Raw genomic sequence first — 17,027 nt, 5'->3', positions numbered from 1 at the left:
TCCAATAAAGATGTTAAAAAAAAAACAACAAAAAAAAACTGATCTAAAAAGTGAATTAAAAGCTGTATAATTAACATCTTCATTAGAAATTCTGCATATGGCTAATAAATATTTCTTTTTAAACTTAATAAGGCTAATAATAGAGTCTAACGTCTTCTAAATCATCTTCATAGATCAAGTTAAACCACTTTAAGATTCTGTTTATATGATTCAGATTTCAGGGATGTTCAAAACTCTAGAGAGACACTGATTTGGAACAGAAAGTAAAATAGCCAGTGCCATATAGTAATTATCTATAGCCCAATTTTAGGTTAGAACATTTCAAGCTTATCACTGAGGTTATCAACTCTGCTGTGTCCAAAATCTCTGCAGTTTCTTGATGGCAGAGTATTGAGCTATGACCATCTCTGGAATTTCTGTGAGGAAAATGGCAGCAGTTGAGAGATTAGAGAAATATTACCTGAAGGATGGTAAACCTAGGTCTGGGTTATTACCTTTCTCTTTTGGCCTTATTTGGCTGCTTTTATTAATGCACCAAAACCTTATGTATAATCATAATAGATCTAATTATTATTATACATTTTTATTTAATGTAAATTTTTAAAAATGTCCATCCCATTCATTTCATACGTTTTAAATTTATTTCTGGTTATTCTCAAATGAGAGGCAAGGTTTACACCCCTTTTTTTTTTTTTTTAAGGTTTACACTCTTACATAAGGTGCACAGATCCCAGAATCAGCCCACAGAGATTCCATTATGGGCAAGGCCTTTCCTGACCACACTTTAAAGTCCACAACACTCCCCTATGGGCCTCATCCTTCCCCGCTTCGTTTCCCAGCGTGCACTTATCAAGTGTTTACTACATGATGCATCTGTTCCGTTTGTTGTCCATCTCCGCTTGTGAGTCTGTAAGCTCCGCAAGTGCAGATTTTCATCTAGCTGTTCCCTAGAACGGTACCGGGCGCAAAGGAGGGGCTCAGTGAATACTGGTGGGATGGATGACTGTACCTTGGCCTGGGAAGATGTGCAACGACAGGCTGTGAACTACCTGGTCTCTGGCTCTCCTTCAGGTTACATGGCCACAGAGCCCCAGGGCATGCTGGGAAGTCAAGAGCTGAAAACCATCCCCTCTGCTCCACTCCAAGATCTTCTGCTTGAGTGGCTCGTCTTGAATCCAGGAGGACTCCTCCATGCCTGACTGCAGACAGGATGCCTATTTATGTTTGCACCTGTTTGTCACCAGCAATACACTGCGGTGTGTGTGTATCTGTGTCTACGTGTGCATAGACATAGGAAGTGTATCAGGTTGGGTATGTGGGGAACCCATCTTCTAGGGGAAACGTTTACCTCTTCTTTCTGTGTTTGCCTGGTCTGTGGGTGGTAGCAGGGCCTGCAAACACCTCAGACTAGCTAAACCTTGCCACGTGCATGGTCTTCAAAGGGCGACAGAGTAGATGGGCTCGTACAGCTTACGTTCTAAAGATGTTCTCTTTATCTTTCCTGAAAGCTATTCACTTTAACTTTCATCTCATCCTACTCAGCAAATATCACTTGAAATTGATAGTTTCATTTTCCAGGTTACGGAAACCACTTATTTTTCAGTGTCTTTTCACTGGCATAGTTAACAGTAGCTAACATTAACTGACCACTTACCATTGTCCTGGTACTGTGTTAAATGCTTTACATGTATCACTTTATTTAATCCTCACAACAATCCTTTAAGTAAGTACTATTACCATTCTCAAGTTAAAGGTGAGCAGACATACAAGTTAAATAATTTGCCCAAGATTGCACAGCGATTTTGAATCATGATCTGACTCCAGATCCTTCTGTTTATCACTATTCTATGCAGACTGGTCTACATTTCACACCCAGAACATTTTATTAGTAATTTTTCTCTAAATAAAGCTGGCACAGAGTACTGATCATTTTGTGGTATTTTTCCACCCTTAATGGGGATTGGAAGCATGTCATTCTTCAAATTCCAGGAGGCTTTTTATGATCAAATATACTTGAAAATAGTATTAGATAATATCTATGATGATATCCTTTCTTAAATCTTCTATGGGCTTCCCTGGTGGCGCAGTGGTTAAGAATCCACCTGCTAATGCAGGGGACACAGGTTTGAGCCCTGGTCTAGGAAGATCCCACATGCCGCGGAGCAACTAAGCCCGTGTGCCACAACTACTGAGCCTGCACTCTAGAGCCCGCGAGCCACAACTACTGAGCCCGCGTGCCACAGCTACTGAAACCCGTGTGCCTAGAGCCCGTGCTCCACAATGAGAGAAGCCACTGCAATGAGAAGCCTGCACACCACAACGAAGAGTAGCCCCCACTCGCCACAACTAGAGAAAGCCCGTGCGCAGCAACGAAGACCCAATGCAGCCAAAAATAAAATTAAAAAAAAAAAAAATCTTCCATAAAAAGAACCACCCAAAGTACTTTGGTTTAATAGTCAAATGAATGGCACTGCTTTCAAATTTAGACTCAAAAAAAAAGTCTTTTTTTGTTCTTTTGCCTTTCTGTATGTACATAACTACAAATGTTCTGTAGTTTTTTAATAAAGTGTTTTATAGTTTAAACAAGCTTTGACAATTCTGTGATAACGTTCTGAGAATATCTCTCTGGCTAGCTAGGTTTTCAGAGCAGCACCTACATTTATTTCTCTTTAACACCAGCATGGCTGAGTCAGGGTTAAAAAAAAGAGAAATTTGGAAGGCTAGATCTGCTATAAAAAGGACCCTTCATTCTGCACTTTTGCCTAAGTAAGGACAGCTTATCTTTGCTATTCTTTTTATAATATTTAGTTCCATCTTTAAAATATCTCTACATGTATTTAGAATCCAGGATTCTCATGGCCCTCTGGAAAACAAACAGACACGCATACACCCCTGCCCCCGTATTAACACTCACACTGCCTGGAAGTGTGATCCCTTACCCTCTCTTTCTCTTTGTATAAAGTATAAGCTAAGCCTTAGATGACAGTGTGCTGTTAAGAAGCTTCTAGGGCGAGCACTGGTATGAAAGTGCCACAACATCTGCTGTTGGTTTCAAGTTAGAGTATTTCTCCTGCAAACGTACTACTGAAAACATCTCTTGGGTTTTACTTTCAGTAGTTGTGCTATTAAGTATTAAAAATCCTCAGCACTTAGGTATTTCTGGAGAAGTATTTGTTACAACCTCCTTTCATTTCCATTTTTTTATTGTTGGATTTTGTAGTCACTATCAATTATTTCTGACAGTATGGTGTATTGCCATAAGGGAAAAAAACATAGTATGTTACCAGAAAATCAAGTGTCAAAGAAGAATTAGGAGTTGAGAGTGCTTGTTCAAAATGTACGTTTTTTAAAGCAACTGAATAAATCAAATCAAATCAAACTATAATGTGTTCATTTTTAAAGAGCCAGAATGTCATTAGTCAAAAAATGCTATATTACATATAGAATCACAAGTTTCTATAATCAGGCACCACATTTGCTGATTCATTGAATAGACCTTTTTGGCTTCATCCCCTGACCCCTTTTCTGTAAGCAAAGACAAATCAAAGTAAAATCGTAAAGAAATGACTGGCATATAAATGTGATTGGCCTAAAAATGTAGTGCTTGGTTTTCTACCTCCTTACTGGTTTTTGTACAGACTGAGATAACACGTTTCTTTTGTTTTCCCGGACATTTTCAATTGTATTACTTTGCCCTCTGCTTTCATTCACTATTGTTATCCATGTCATCATCTTCCTGATCACCGTCATCATCACCTTCTGACAAGTCAAAATCACTGAACCCCAGGGCCATGTTGACCTTCTTCCCCCTTCTCTTAGATGTAGTTTTGGAAGAATTCTGCTTGGCTTGCATGTTTATCTGCATCCCAGAATGCAGCACAGCTCCTGCTTTGTTCATTGAGAAGATATCCCCAAAGCCCATCAGCATCATGGCCTGCAGACTTTGGTTCATGCCATGGCCCTCCCCGTTACTTGCTGCTGTGATCTGACATGACATCTCTGCACTGTTTGACTCCTCTGTCTTAGATTCAAAGTAAGACTCCTCAGACATTCTTGCAGCAAGAGGCAAGAGAAGCTATCATGAGGGAAGAAAGGACAGAAGTAAAAAGAGAAATTAGGACCAATTTATATCAAGGAAACAGATACCACAAAATTAGTGGGTGCTGCATAGAAGGTAAATGATTAGTGAAATAAATGAATGTAAGGGATTATTTGAGAATTTATTTAATGGCAGGTTTGGCTCCAGCGTGTTTACCATAATTTATAAATGACAGAGTAAATCACAACCAAAGGTTTGCAAAGCACCACAGCAAGCCGAATTTCAAATAGGAAGGAAGTTGTAAGTTTTAAGCCCTCATTTTCCTTAAAACTAAGTAGTTCTTAGAATTTCTCCCAATTTTTCCCAATTTGACTTTCATATGGAAACATTTAGTTAACTATTATATTAAAAGAGAAATTAAGTAGAGATTAAATCTCAAATTAAAAAAAATAAACAAGAAACCTTGGACCAAAGAAGAAAAGCTTAGAGGAAGCATAAAAACAGTTTAGCAGTCAATTGGGAGATTTGGGTCATTAGCTACCTTTTTAGCTAGATTAAGTATCTATAAACTAATAAACAGTCTAGAATTCACTTGTCTCCCTTTATTATTTATTATAGCCAGATATAATACTTGTTATCCAATTTATGAAATAATTCACTTGTAAACAAATTCTAGATTGTCTCTAACATTTAAGTTATAAACAAGTATGTAAATACATGTGAAAACTGGGAGGCAAGGAAACTAGTATTAATTTAGATTGTTACCTTTGTCTCTATTCTCTACAAGTTTCCTTCTTTTAGCAGAATTTTTTTCTAGGAATTCTTCTCAGAGTGGATACAGACATTTATTTTCAATCTTACATAATTATTTTAAACAGCCAACCTATTTCCATAAATGTTGTTCTTTTCAGGGGTAAAACTGTTAGGATGTGAAAGTGTTACTGCCTCTTCCTTTGAGAAAGAAGCAAATTAAGGCTTATATTTTGATGCTGTTTAAATAAGGGTAAAAAAGTACAAATAATATGACTCTGGGATGACCTTCATATTCTGCATGTAAAGGTACTTTTTAGGACCAATTTCCTAATTTTTAAATTAAAGTTGGAATCAAGTTTTTTAAAAAAAAACTATCTTAACTCCATTAGGAAAGGACCTCTACAGTTATTAGTTCAATCAGAACTTCATATAATTCAGCTAAAAAGCAGAAGTTACATGGACGAAAGAAATTGTTTTAGATCCTTTAACACCGGAAACAGGCTATTACTTTCCTTGCAGTCAAATTTCCCAGCCTCTCAAATTTGTTTTCAATTGTTAGATACTCTTAGGATCTCTTTGCTGTTTATCTATTTTATTATTTCATAGGTCTTTCCTCACATTATGTTAAGATCTCAACAAATGTCTCTCAAATAAGCTATTATTTTTAAAAGAAGTAAAATTTCTACATCAAGCTACAACAATCATTAAAAATAAACATTGTTCATATTTGTGTATGGAAAATTCACCTTCCCAAATATCTTTAACTAATGTTTTAATTTCAGGAAAGAAAGCAGTGTCCTTCCTCGAAATAAATGCAGTAATACAATTTTTTATGACGTTACTTAAATATTAAACTTTTACAATTAAGATGAGGCTACACAGAGAAAACCTCAATCTCCAGTCGCTTCCTTTTAAAAAAGGTTTATTCTGTCAGTCTCTCAGAAACCTCACTTAAAGTCAACTAGAAACTGATGTGAGGATAAAAGAAAATATCTACTTATAAAATACCTGAGCACAAACCTTTCCTTCAGAAATACCGGCTCTAAGCAGAAGAGACATTAAAAGCAAGTACTGTACAGAAAGAAAAGTTAGCCTTCATAAGTAAAAAAAGGGAAGAAAATCTCATTGAGATCGTGCTGCATGCTGTCCATTGTTAGATGGTAGCCTTCAGAGCAGTTCCTTTACAGAAAGTTTCCTGCATTTAAAACGCAAGCATACAACCTACTGTGCACTCAGAGTTTTTCATCATTTATTATACAACTGTGTTACTAATAGCAATAATGTGTGCAAGGCAGCCCATAATTTCTTAGCAAAACTAATGCCAGTAAACTAAAGAAAGGTTCTAAAGCATACTTTAATGGGTCCTTTAAAGTTTTTTCTTAAAATGCTACATTTAGAAAGAGTCAAGCCATGCAGTGCTTTATAGCTTAAGATTTCAACGTACTTAAAAAAATCCCCACAACTCTCAGACTTCAGAAGATGGTCATATTTTTGCCTCTCGTCAGCTCTGGGAGAAGCAGTGTTCCCTTGAAGATCCTTAAGGTAATGCTTTCTGAGTCTGCCTGTTGGTACCAATTCAACCAGAACAGGAAACTTTCCTTAACTTCTTTCTTGAGAGCCAAGTTAAAATTCACTGAACTTGTAAGATGTGGTACTGTTTTAATGTCCCATGACAGTCTTACGCATAGCAATTCAGTTCTTACTTTGGGATTCCCTGGATAACCAAAGTCATTTCTGAAAAAGTTAAATCTGATAATAAACATTTAACTTCACTGTATTTTCCTTTTTTGGAAATCAGGTTATTTCACCACATAAATTGGAAAAGGAGGCAAACTATTTTATTCTTTAGACACTGGAAAATACTTTGCAGTTGGGCATTGGTTGCTAAATGGAGATTAAGACTTTTAAAAATAGGAAAGTTTTTTGAAGATCACAAAGTGAAGGGCATTTAAGAATTTTTTTTGGTATAATCACCATAGCAACCATCAAAAAGGAATTTAAAGTACATAACAAGTGTACTTTTAATCTTATTATTACTTGTGATCTTACAGTGGACATGTATTGCCCATTAAAAACCCTGGAAAAGTCAATGATAAATTTATACTTAATTCCTAAAATAATAAATTATTTAAAATAGGGAAGAATGCTGAAATTTGACTAGACTTTAATATATCATGTTAACATATAAGCTCATGGTAAGTATATAAATAGCAAAGTCCTTACAAAGAATTTTTATCTTAGTCCAAATACAAGACTTGGAAAAAAACCAAGATATTTTTTGGTGGAGTAAATACTGGAAGCTTGTCCTGAGAGAAGTCTTTTTCCGATCTTTTGCTGCCCATGATTGTGACCCTAAATTGAGCAAGGAATATTAATTTTCGTCATTCATAGGTCATTAAGTTAGCTCTCTTTTAGAAGGAAAACTCGGTTAAGTTCTGACACATCAACAACTTTCTCAGACAGCTAGCTGCCTTGGTATAACATTTAGTAATTACTGATGGACTCTAAATAAAGAGTTAATCAGCCTTGAGGCACAGGCTCTGGGGATCTAGCAGATGGTGTAAAAATACACTGAATTTTATTTTTGTAATTCTAATATACAAACACACTGACAGAATAACAGTTCTCAGAGAAAGAGCCAGAAATAGGCTAAGCTTTCCTTCTAAATTTCTGGCATTTTGTTAATTGAAAAGAGATAGGAGCGCTACTGCAGTATAAATGTGGACCCTTTAGTGTAGAGGCACGAGGCAGGAAGTGAGGAGGCAGCAGGGGAGGGGGGAGGGGTGCCATGCTGCCATGCTCAGCCAGTCTCCTGAGCGCGGGATCGGTGAACCCTGCAGGGAGCACTCACCGGGGTGTTGGACTGTTCCGTCAGCTTTTGCTCCCACATCTTCAGCCGTCTTTCTCGTTCTTTGAGCTCCTGCTCCTTAAAGCTGAGGTCACGTTCTAGTTTCTTCAGCCTCTCAAGAGTTGCTTCAATTTCACACCTGCACAGGGATATAACTGGTTTAAGTCTCAACTTTGCTGAAGAGGCGTTACATGCTGAGGGGTCCATCACAATGCTTAATCAAAGGAAAAGGCTAAACCTGTGCTTTGAAACCAAACAGTAAATGAGCAGAGAATAGGAAATCTTTCATAGCCTTCAAAATCAACAGGTAGTTTCTAGCTTGGAAACGTAAGCTCAGAATACTTTCTCAAAGCAGTGAAGAACCACTGGGTGGGGCCTGAGCTATGGAGCTGGTGTCTTGGTTTAGCCATTTAATAAATACTTATGGTCAGGAATTCCCTGGCAGTCCAGTGGTTAAGACTTGGGCTTTTGGGACTTCCCTGGTGGCGCAGTGGTTAAGAACCCACCTGCCAATGCAGGGGACACGGGTTCGAGCCCTGGTCTGGGAAGATCCCACATGCTGTGGAGCAACTAAGCCCGTGCACCACAACTACTGAGCCTGTGCTCTAGAGCCCGTGAGCCACAACTACTGAAGCCTACATGTCACAGCTACTGAAGCCCGCACGCCTAGAGCCTGTGCTCCGCAACAAGAAAAGCCATCGCAATGAGAAGCCCGCGCACCCCAACAAAGAGTAGCCCCCGCTCGCTGCAACTAGAGAAAGCCCGTGCACAGCAACGAAGACCCAACGCAGCCAAAAATAAATAAGTAAATAAGAATAAATTTATTTTAAAAAAAAAGAAAAAAGACTTGGGCTTTCACTGCCGTGGACCCAGGTTTGATCCCTGGTCGGGGAACTAAGATTCCACAAGCTGTATGGTGCAGCCAAAAAAAAATGCTTATGGTCATCCGGCTTTATTATGTATTATCTCATCTTATTCTCACTACAGCCCCAAGAAACAGGTACTAATCTCACAAAGAGAGAGATGGGAAAATGACACTCCAGTTAGATGATCACTGTCACACCACTAGTAAGTTCACCTTAACTTATTCGCTGAGTAGCTCAAGTAACTGACTGATTAACTTGACTCAGTCTCCTCAGTTGTACGGGGTGGTAGTTATCTTCTATCAGGGCTCTACAACTTGCCTGATTCTAATAATTACCTGGGCAAAACATACAACAGAACATAGATTCCTAGGACCCTTCCTCAGAGCTCAGGATTCAGTAGGGCTGGGTGGGGCTTAGGAATCTCCATTATCTGATAAAAGAGCCAGGTCGTTTTTTGACAATCAGGCAAGTGTGGGAATCCTGGGCCAGATGAACTCTAAGGTTCCTTTTAACTCTAATAATTTTAAAAGCAAGTTAGTTCCCTCCTTAGTCTCTATGGGCTGACCAACCTCACCACCTGGAACAATATGTCCAGTTACAGAGACCTGCCCTTTATAGAAACTGAAATTGGTAAGATGGCTCAGGGCAGGGTTTTTTCTCCTTCAGGGCTGTCATCGTGTTTAAGTCTAAATTTATGCTCTGAGAGCTGGAAGTTCTTCCCCTTCAGTTTCTGAAGAGCCTGTGAGAAAAGCAACGGTAATGAGAGACTGAGAGGAAGAAGGAGAGACCGAGAGGGAGGGAGGGAAGAAGAGGGAAATGAGGAGAGGAAGCAGACTGAAGGCTGGAAGGAAGGGCTAGCGAAGGCGCAGAGAGAAGGACGCAGAACAAGGAAGGGACTGGAAAGGGGAGCAGGCTGGAGATTAGCTGCTGAGCCAACAGCTGTTCCCATGTGCCCCTGGGACACACCTACACGTCCGACTGTGCGATCCCGGTTGGGACTTTGACTCCAGAAGGTAGATGCCCCCGGATCTAAGTTGATGACTGTATGTAGCCAAAGTCTGCCTTTTTATGTCCAGGGAAAATCAGAATAAGTGGACAGCTTATCCCAATGCCCTTGTAGATGAGAAGTAGATAAAGGAAAACAAAAAGGTTCTGGGTATTAATTGGCAAAACCCAACTCAGAGAACAGCTACTGAGGTGGATCTGGACTTGGGCTCCACGTTTTACTTCCCTGGCTGTCTGCAAAGTACCTCAGAGCAAGGGAGGCGGGGAAGTAAGTGGAAAAGCCTCTGCTGTCAACCCTGTCCCTTTTATTGGTGCCATCTGAAAATTATAAAATTATAAAATCAGCCATCTTTCAAAATGATGACTGTATCATAAAATCCAAATTTTATCCCTGATACTTCAGACAAAATACTACGCCCATTTATAAATAAGTGTTTTTATTTTTCAAATGGAGGATTAAGGAAAAAAGCACAGTGGAGAAAATCTTAGGTTAAAACTTTTGTAACAAAAAGGAAAGAAAGAATGAGCCATCTTCAATAAATGAGAGGGTGAGAAAAGGAGGCGGCAGAGCTGGGCACACTCAGTGGGATGTGGCAGGGGCCTGGGCTGCTGCCCACGCGATGCTTCCACCAAGCCCAGTCCCAGCTCTTCTGCCAGGGAGACTGAGCTCACTGGTGTTCTTTTTGATCAGGGTAAATGGCCAACGCATTCAATTTCACTTGTAATTTAAGCCAAGGATTCATCTCAAGTTCCGGCTCTGGGAGCCCACTCTGATTTTGAGCCCTTCTGGAAAATACATCAACGGTTAAGTAAGCTAAGTAAGCTGAGAGCTGTCGCAGAAAAACAAAAACTGACTGAGTAAATATGCTCCCCAACGAGGCTTTCCCAGACGCCCTGGGATCTTGACAGCAGTGGTCGAGGTCCTACGCCACGAGAGATGTAACCCAAACCTGGGGGGCAACACAAAGACAGTTCCTCCCCTGGCTGTTCCCTCTGTTTTTCTTGATGCACTGTTTTGCATTAAATGCATTGGCTGATGCACTTATATAACCCTCCTGTTCTAAAAATATAGTTTAATATGTTTTAAGTTGATGAAAATTTTCCCTATGTCAAAAACAGGCAATGAACTATAATTGTCTTTTTACTAGACAGAAACTTACTTTGAAATAAAAGATTAATTCATAAAAACATTTATATATATTACATGAGAAATAGATAATATATATATATTACACTTAGTGTTATATATTAAATGATTTGTGCTAAAATCCAAATTGCAAAGATCAGTTTTTTAAATCTCTGTGTTTTGTTTCTAAGAAGGCGTGCCAGAGTAAGAATATTTTGATCACCGAGGAAGAATGAAACCAGCAGAGTGTTTTGCCAAGAGACAGAGACCCTGAATGCGCCATCACAGCGACATGAGGCTCACTCAGTGCAGGTGACCACAGGCCTGCAGACAACCACAAAGGGCAACGAGAATTGAAAACACGACCAAGAGGACGACACGTTTTCTGTTCTTAATGCTCGTGGCCACTATTGCTAATAAGTCAACAGGAGGAGAAACAAGGTGAAGATGTGATGAACAAGGAAAGGTCTGACACTAGATTTCTTGCCTATCACCTATTAGGTAAAAGGAAAGGACATAGTTCATGTGGTTTTTAATAACCTAGTTTTAAAAAGAATTTTCAGAATAATCATTTAAGTTTCTAAGACTAGATGTTCCATCTGGTTTATGTGTAGAGGAAGCTCCACCAGCAAACAAGCATTTGCCAGAAACACCAGAGCAGGACGGGAGTCCGACTTCACTGATACTCGTTAACTTCCTACACACACTTTGGACCCTAGACGCGTGGTTTCAGACACCAGATAAAAGTCAGGGAAAAGAGAGGAGTGGTCTGAATGTGCCGTCCTTTGAAATATCCAGATGACCTGAGAAAACATTTCCTTCTTTTGGACACTTGGCACGTTGAGTGGGATAGTTGTTTTACCCTAATCATCACTTAAAACCATCATGCCCCTGTGATGCTTCTCTTTGCTAAAAGGGAATCCAGTGGAGGGCATGACACTGGCCACAAATTCAGGGACAGCACCGCACAGTGTGTGTGCCACAGCAGGCCCGTGGGATCAGGCCCCCTGGGTGCCGGCACTGGTTCTGTTTCACATGGTATAATCTTGGGCAGGTTCTTGCCCCTGTGATGTACATACTAGGGTTGCTATGTGGATTAAAAAAGATAATCCAAATAAAGTACAAGCATCTGGTTAAGAATGTGATAAATGACAGCTGTGTTCGTTATTGTTACTCTAATTAATATTATTATTATTCCCCACGTTTTTAACCAATTGCCAAGTTCAATTAAAACAGCTCTGCTGCCTCTCAAACTGTGGTTTAGTGCTTCAGGTAAAGATATATATTCTTTCTCCAGCTCTCAGGATTAACGAATTCCTGAAAGACAGCCAATGAGGAAGCCCCCTAGGCAACTGTTTGCCTTTTACTAAAACACATTAGTGTATTACCAATTTTATTTCTCTCATCTTTTTAGCTTGAAGAATTAAAAAAAATAAATTTGTTATTCAACTAATCCAGGTTTATTATAGAAAATAAAGATATACACATAGAAAACACTTTCCCATAATCTCATTACCCAATGATATGTAACACTGACCTTTTTATACTTTTCTCTATGTGCACATACATGTACACATAAATATGTGTTTATTTTAGAATAAATGGAATCATTCTGAACATGCTGGACCGTAGCATCCATTTTTAAATCGTTTATCGGCTCTGTAATATCATGAAAGGCTCCATACTATTTTGTGTGTGGGGATATCATAATTTTCTAAATCATAAAAACCACAAAAAAACCAAGTCAATCTTTTATTTCACTTTAAGCTCATTTCCAGTTTTATAATTCTAAAGGATATGATAAACAAATGTCCATACATTCTTGCACAGCCTTCCCGTTTATTTTCTTAGGAATGAAATGGCAGTGGGAGAGGTGTCTGATCTATATAGCCAAACTGTCCTCCAGAAAGGTAGTATTTTCCCACCAGCGAAGTATGAGGAAGTTTATAACACCGGATATTTTCATGATATAAATTTTTGCCAATCTGATGAATAAATTATGTTCCCTTTGATTGCTAAAAGAGGTTGAATACTTTTCACATGTTTATTGGTCATTTGACTTCTTTTTTTGTGAAATGCCATTTCAGGCCCTTTAATATGATATTTTAATTAAAATGTTATTTTAAAGACAGAAGTGTTGGTTTTAGAGTGTGATCTGGGGACTCATGAGAGCTTTTCAAAGGTTAAATTGGTTTTCAGTATAACATTAAGACATGATTTACCTTTTCTACTCTCATTCTCTCACAAGTGTACAGACTTTTCCACAGGCTTCATGACATGGGATAGTACCATAGGCTGAATGCAGAAGCAGGATTTATTATTGTCTTTCAAATGAATCAATAACTACATATTTTAATTTTTTTCTCAGTTCTAATTTTGAATGTGGTAAATACTGACAGATGTAACTCATTTAAACAAAAGCCCTTTGGAGTCCTCAATAATTTTTCAGAGTGTAATGGAGTCCTGAGACTAGAAACTTTTAGAACAGATGATCTATCATATAGGAAAAAAGTTGTAACAGTATGGCATTTGTCTTATAAATTTATTGATGGTGGGTATTGCTTTTGGTCTTATGGAGGTTTTACATTTTTATATAGAAAACTTACCAACTTTCCCCCTATTTTCTGATTTTGTTGACATACTTTAAAGACTCCCTATCTCATGGGTATTAATAGTAGTATTAAAATCCCACTAATCCTTTGGCTAACAGATCAAACAGCAGTTCCTCAGAGAATCCCTTTATTAAACCTTCAGACTAGATTAGATTTCACGGTTATATACACTCAGACGTCCAGTAATGTTCTGTCATAATACTTATCAAAATGGTAATGAAAGTTATTTGTATATTTGTATTTAGTAATCCAATATTGACACTCCAGGTGCACTGGGGCTGTTCTGCTAATCACCAGAGCCCAACACCTAAAGGACACCTTTCCCCAGCAGAGGTTTAATGAATATCTGAATGAATGAATGTAGGAAGCACATTTGTCAAAGCAAACAAATTAACTTACATATTTCTATTCTCTTGTGTAATATTGTGACGTCTTTTAATATTATTACCACTGTGGTATTTCCTTCTCCAAATATTTGTGGAGCAACTGCGGTATTCAAGATATGTTCTAGAGGCTGCAGTTACAGTGAGGAACAAAAGAGATGATCCGACCCTCTTACATTTTAGCCAGCGAGACACACATTATTAAACAACAGACTGCAGAACTTATTAATTTCAACTGCAGTAGAAGCTATGAAGGAGATGCTCTCAGGGCACATAAAGTGGAACCTCAGCTGGTCTGGGGTCAGGAAACACCTCCTTAAAGGAGTGCTTTTTTCAGCTACTATCTGAAGCAGTAGGAGTAGGAGCTAAGCTGGGTTTGGGCATCAGGGCTGGTGTGCCGCTGAAATGGGATGAATTTTATACAGAAGAAACTGCATTTGCAAGGTATGAGGGAGAAATATGCATGTGTTGAGGGACCAACGTCAAAAATTAAGGGGTAGAATGACGCTCTTAAGATGAGGTTACTGAGGCAAGAGCACAGAGGGTGTCACGCATCTTAAGTATTTTGGCCTTTGTCCTAGAGTAATGGGAGCCCCTTATACTGATTTAAAAGGGGAGTGATCTGATTAGATTTGTGCTGATCTCTTACTGTAGGAAACAAATATTACTTACATGTTTTGTTTCGTTAATTATTTCAGCCCGGAACAAAGTCCCTCACACACACCTAGACTCCAGCAAACAGTATTACTTTTGTATCACTAAGTAAAAATTCATTTTAACTCACTGGTGCTAGAGATTCTCAAAGAATAAAAAATAAAGAAGGTTATTGTAAAACACCAAACAGAAAGCCCAAAGAAATGTGTAATCACAGGAGTAAACGATTCTTTTTAAAGTGCCTGCAGTGTTCATTTGGCATCGGCAGGTGGCGCCAGGCGTCACGTTACTGCCATAGCTAACAGGAGCAGAGTTACTTAAATCTCTGCTGAGTCAGGGAGGAATTATGTCAGCTTCCAAACATGCTATTTATATTCGTGCATCATGTGACCCGGCTCAAATGTCTCATGTCGGGGTTACTTCTTCCACTCACACAATACAATTCTCTCATTACTAAGTTTGTTTACACCTGAAAAAATTTAATAGGATTTATAACATCAAAAGCTTTCTTTTAAAAGTGTTTTTACAGTCTCCTTATCTCTTCCATCAACAGATACAGTGCTCTGCATATTTCCAAGCAGACAGTATTTTTATTTCTCACTGGACAGAGGCCAAAGTTTCCTAACACAGAGTGTACACAGAGGAATGTCAGGTAACCGTCTTTTATCTCAGAAGATGCTGTTTTAATATTCTTTCTAAATACTTAAGACATATGATAAAGCAACAAGCTTAGAGGAACACTCTTTGCTTACATATGAGATGGAGGGCTTATTCGATCTCCAAAATTTTCTAACACAAAAAACCCACGAAAAAGCCCCAATTTCTAAGGAATCAGGACTGTCACCAAGTTTCCAGGTTCTCTTCCTGGCTGAAGCTAGTCCTGATCCCTTAAAGTCGGATGACGTGACTCAGATGCGAGGCACCTACCTCCACTCCGCCTTATGGTGCAGGAATGAGTTACACTGGTCAGGAAGGTTCGTGTCGTGCGACATGGACTCCAGGATTGAAATGATTTGCTTGAAAGATGGCCGTTTCTGAAGGAGAAAAAATAATCACTTGCTGGGACATAAGAAAGTAGATCTTTAAGAGAAAATTCACAAGTATAGTAATAAGGTCAAGTCACCTTATTACTATATAAAACAAAATAAAATATGGTGTAATGTCCTGATTTAGTTATTTTACAACTGTCAGACTGCTCAGGTTTAGGGAACCATACTTCTTATTTTCAATCAATTATTCATAATAGACTCAGATGTCATTTTTCTATTGTGTGGCCTAAGGTTGGAGTGATTATAGTATTTTTCCAGGTAAGGAAAGTACTAACTAATTCTCTCTTTTGGGTATGATTAAGGGCTCCTAAAAGGAAGAAGTTAAGTCTTTTAAAAATCTATGCGATAGGACTTCCCTGGTGGTGCAGTGGTTAAGAATCCGCCTGCCAGTGCAGGGGACACAGGTCTGGGAAGATCCCACATGCCGCGGAGCAACTAAGGCTGTGCGCCACAACTACTGAGCCTGTGCTCTAGAGCCCATGAGCCACAACTACTGAGCCCGTGTGCCTAGAGCCCGTGCACCACAACTACTGAGCCTGTGCTCTAGAGCCCGCAAGCCACAACTACTGAGCCTGCATGCCACAACTACTGAAGCCCGCACGCCTAGAGCCTGTGCTCTGCAACAAGAGAAGCCACCACAATGAGAAGCTCGCGCATCACAACGAAGAGTAGCCCTCACTCACCGCAACTAGAGAAAGCCCACGTGCAGCAACGAAGACCCAATGCAGCCAAAAAAAAAAAAAAAATCTATGTGATAGGGACTTCCCTGGTGGTGCAGTGGTTAAAAATCCACCTGCCAATGCAGGGGACCCGGGTTCGAGCCCTGGTCCAGGAAGATTCCACATGCCGCAGAACAACTAAGCCCGTGTGCCACAACTACTGAGCCTGCGCTCTAGAGCCCATGAGCCACAACTACTGAAGCCCGCACGCCTAGAGCCCGTGCTCTGCAACGAGAAGCCACCGCAATGAGAAGCCTGCACACCGCAAGTAGCCCCCCGCTCACTGAAACTAGAGAAAACCCGCGTGTAGAAACGAAGACCCAACACAGCCAAAAATAAACAAATAATAAATAAATTTATTTAAAAAAAATCTATGTGATAAAGCAAGTATAGTAAAAGTTAACAGTAGAGTCTGGGTGATGGGTATACCAGTGTTTACTGCAAAATTCTTTCAACTTTTCCATATGTTTGAAAATTTTTATAATAAAATGTTGGGGGAAATCTACTTATTAATCTAGCAGAACTTATAAAATTTCCTAAACCAGTTGCTCAGAGAAAAATTCCCCAATATTAAAGCCATCATAACTTCACTGTTCTCAATGTTTATTCCACATTATAACTAGTTTTGATGCTGGGAAACTCTCAGGTACTGTTTACTAGAAATTGAAAAAGGAGTGGTTAGATGTATTTCTTTAGCTAGCAAAAACTACCCTAGTCTATCTCTTTAGACTCTAGCCAAGATTGAGACAAAAGGTTTAAACAAAAATGGAGAAAGATAATAAAAGGATGATGTACATTCTCTCTTCATCACACCTCATAATTATACCATTTCTGAACAAATTACAGTTGCAGCAATTAAAACATGCATTTTAATTTAGGAGCACAAAAACAAGGAAGAATGTTGAGGTGGCTTGCTCTCAGGACTTGAGTGCTTCCTACATTAAGAAAAGCAATTTTTCTTAGGAATATAAAA

General features: G+C 39.0%; 1 protein-coding gene across 7 annotated transcripts in view; it reads right to left on the bottom strand.

Moving 5' to 3' along the window:
• MAP3K20 (mitogen-activated protein kinase kinase kinase 20) overlaps positions 1–17,027 on the bottom strand; it is a 169,200-nt gene that overhangs the window by 41,822 nt on the left and 110,351 nt on the right. For 4 of the 7 annotated variants that reach the window (XM_036857319.1, XM_036857317.1, XM_036857316.1 and 1 more), the window contains exons 10-11: positions 15,214–15,320; positions 7,644–7,779 (exon numbers count right to left, since the gene is read on the bottom strand). In XM_036857319.1, the coding sequence (XP_036713214.1) occupies positions 7,644–7,779; positions 15,214–15,320 (243 nt within the window). Of the gene's footprint in view, positions 1–649; positions 4,076–7,643; positions 7,780–15,213; positions 15,321–17,027 lie in introns of those variants that run through there. The other 3 variants (XM_036857320.1, XM_036857322.1, XM_036857321.1) reach the window with 3 other exon arrangements.

This window comes from Balaenoptera musculus, chromosome 7 (genome assembly GCF_009873245.2).
Source record: "Balaenoptera musculus isolate JJ_BM4_2016_0621 chromosome 7, mBalMus1.pri.v3, whole genome shotgun sequence".
Taxonomy (NCBI): domain Eukaryota; kingdom Metazoa; phylum Chordata; class Mammalia; order Artiodactyla; family Balaenopteridae; genus Balaenoptera; species Balaenoptera musculus.
This window is presented reverse-complemented; position numbering and strand designations above follow the sequence as displayed.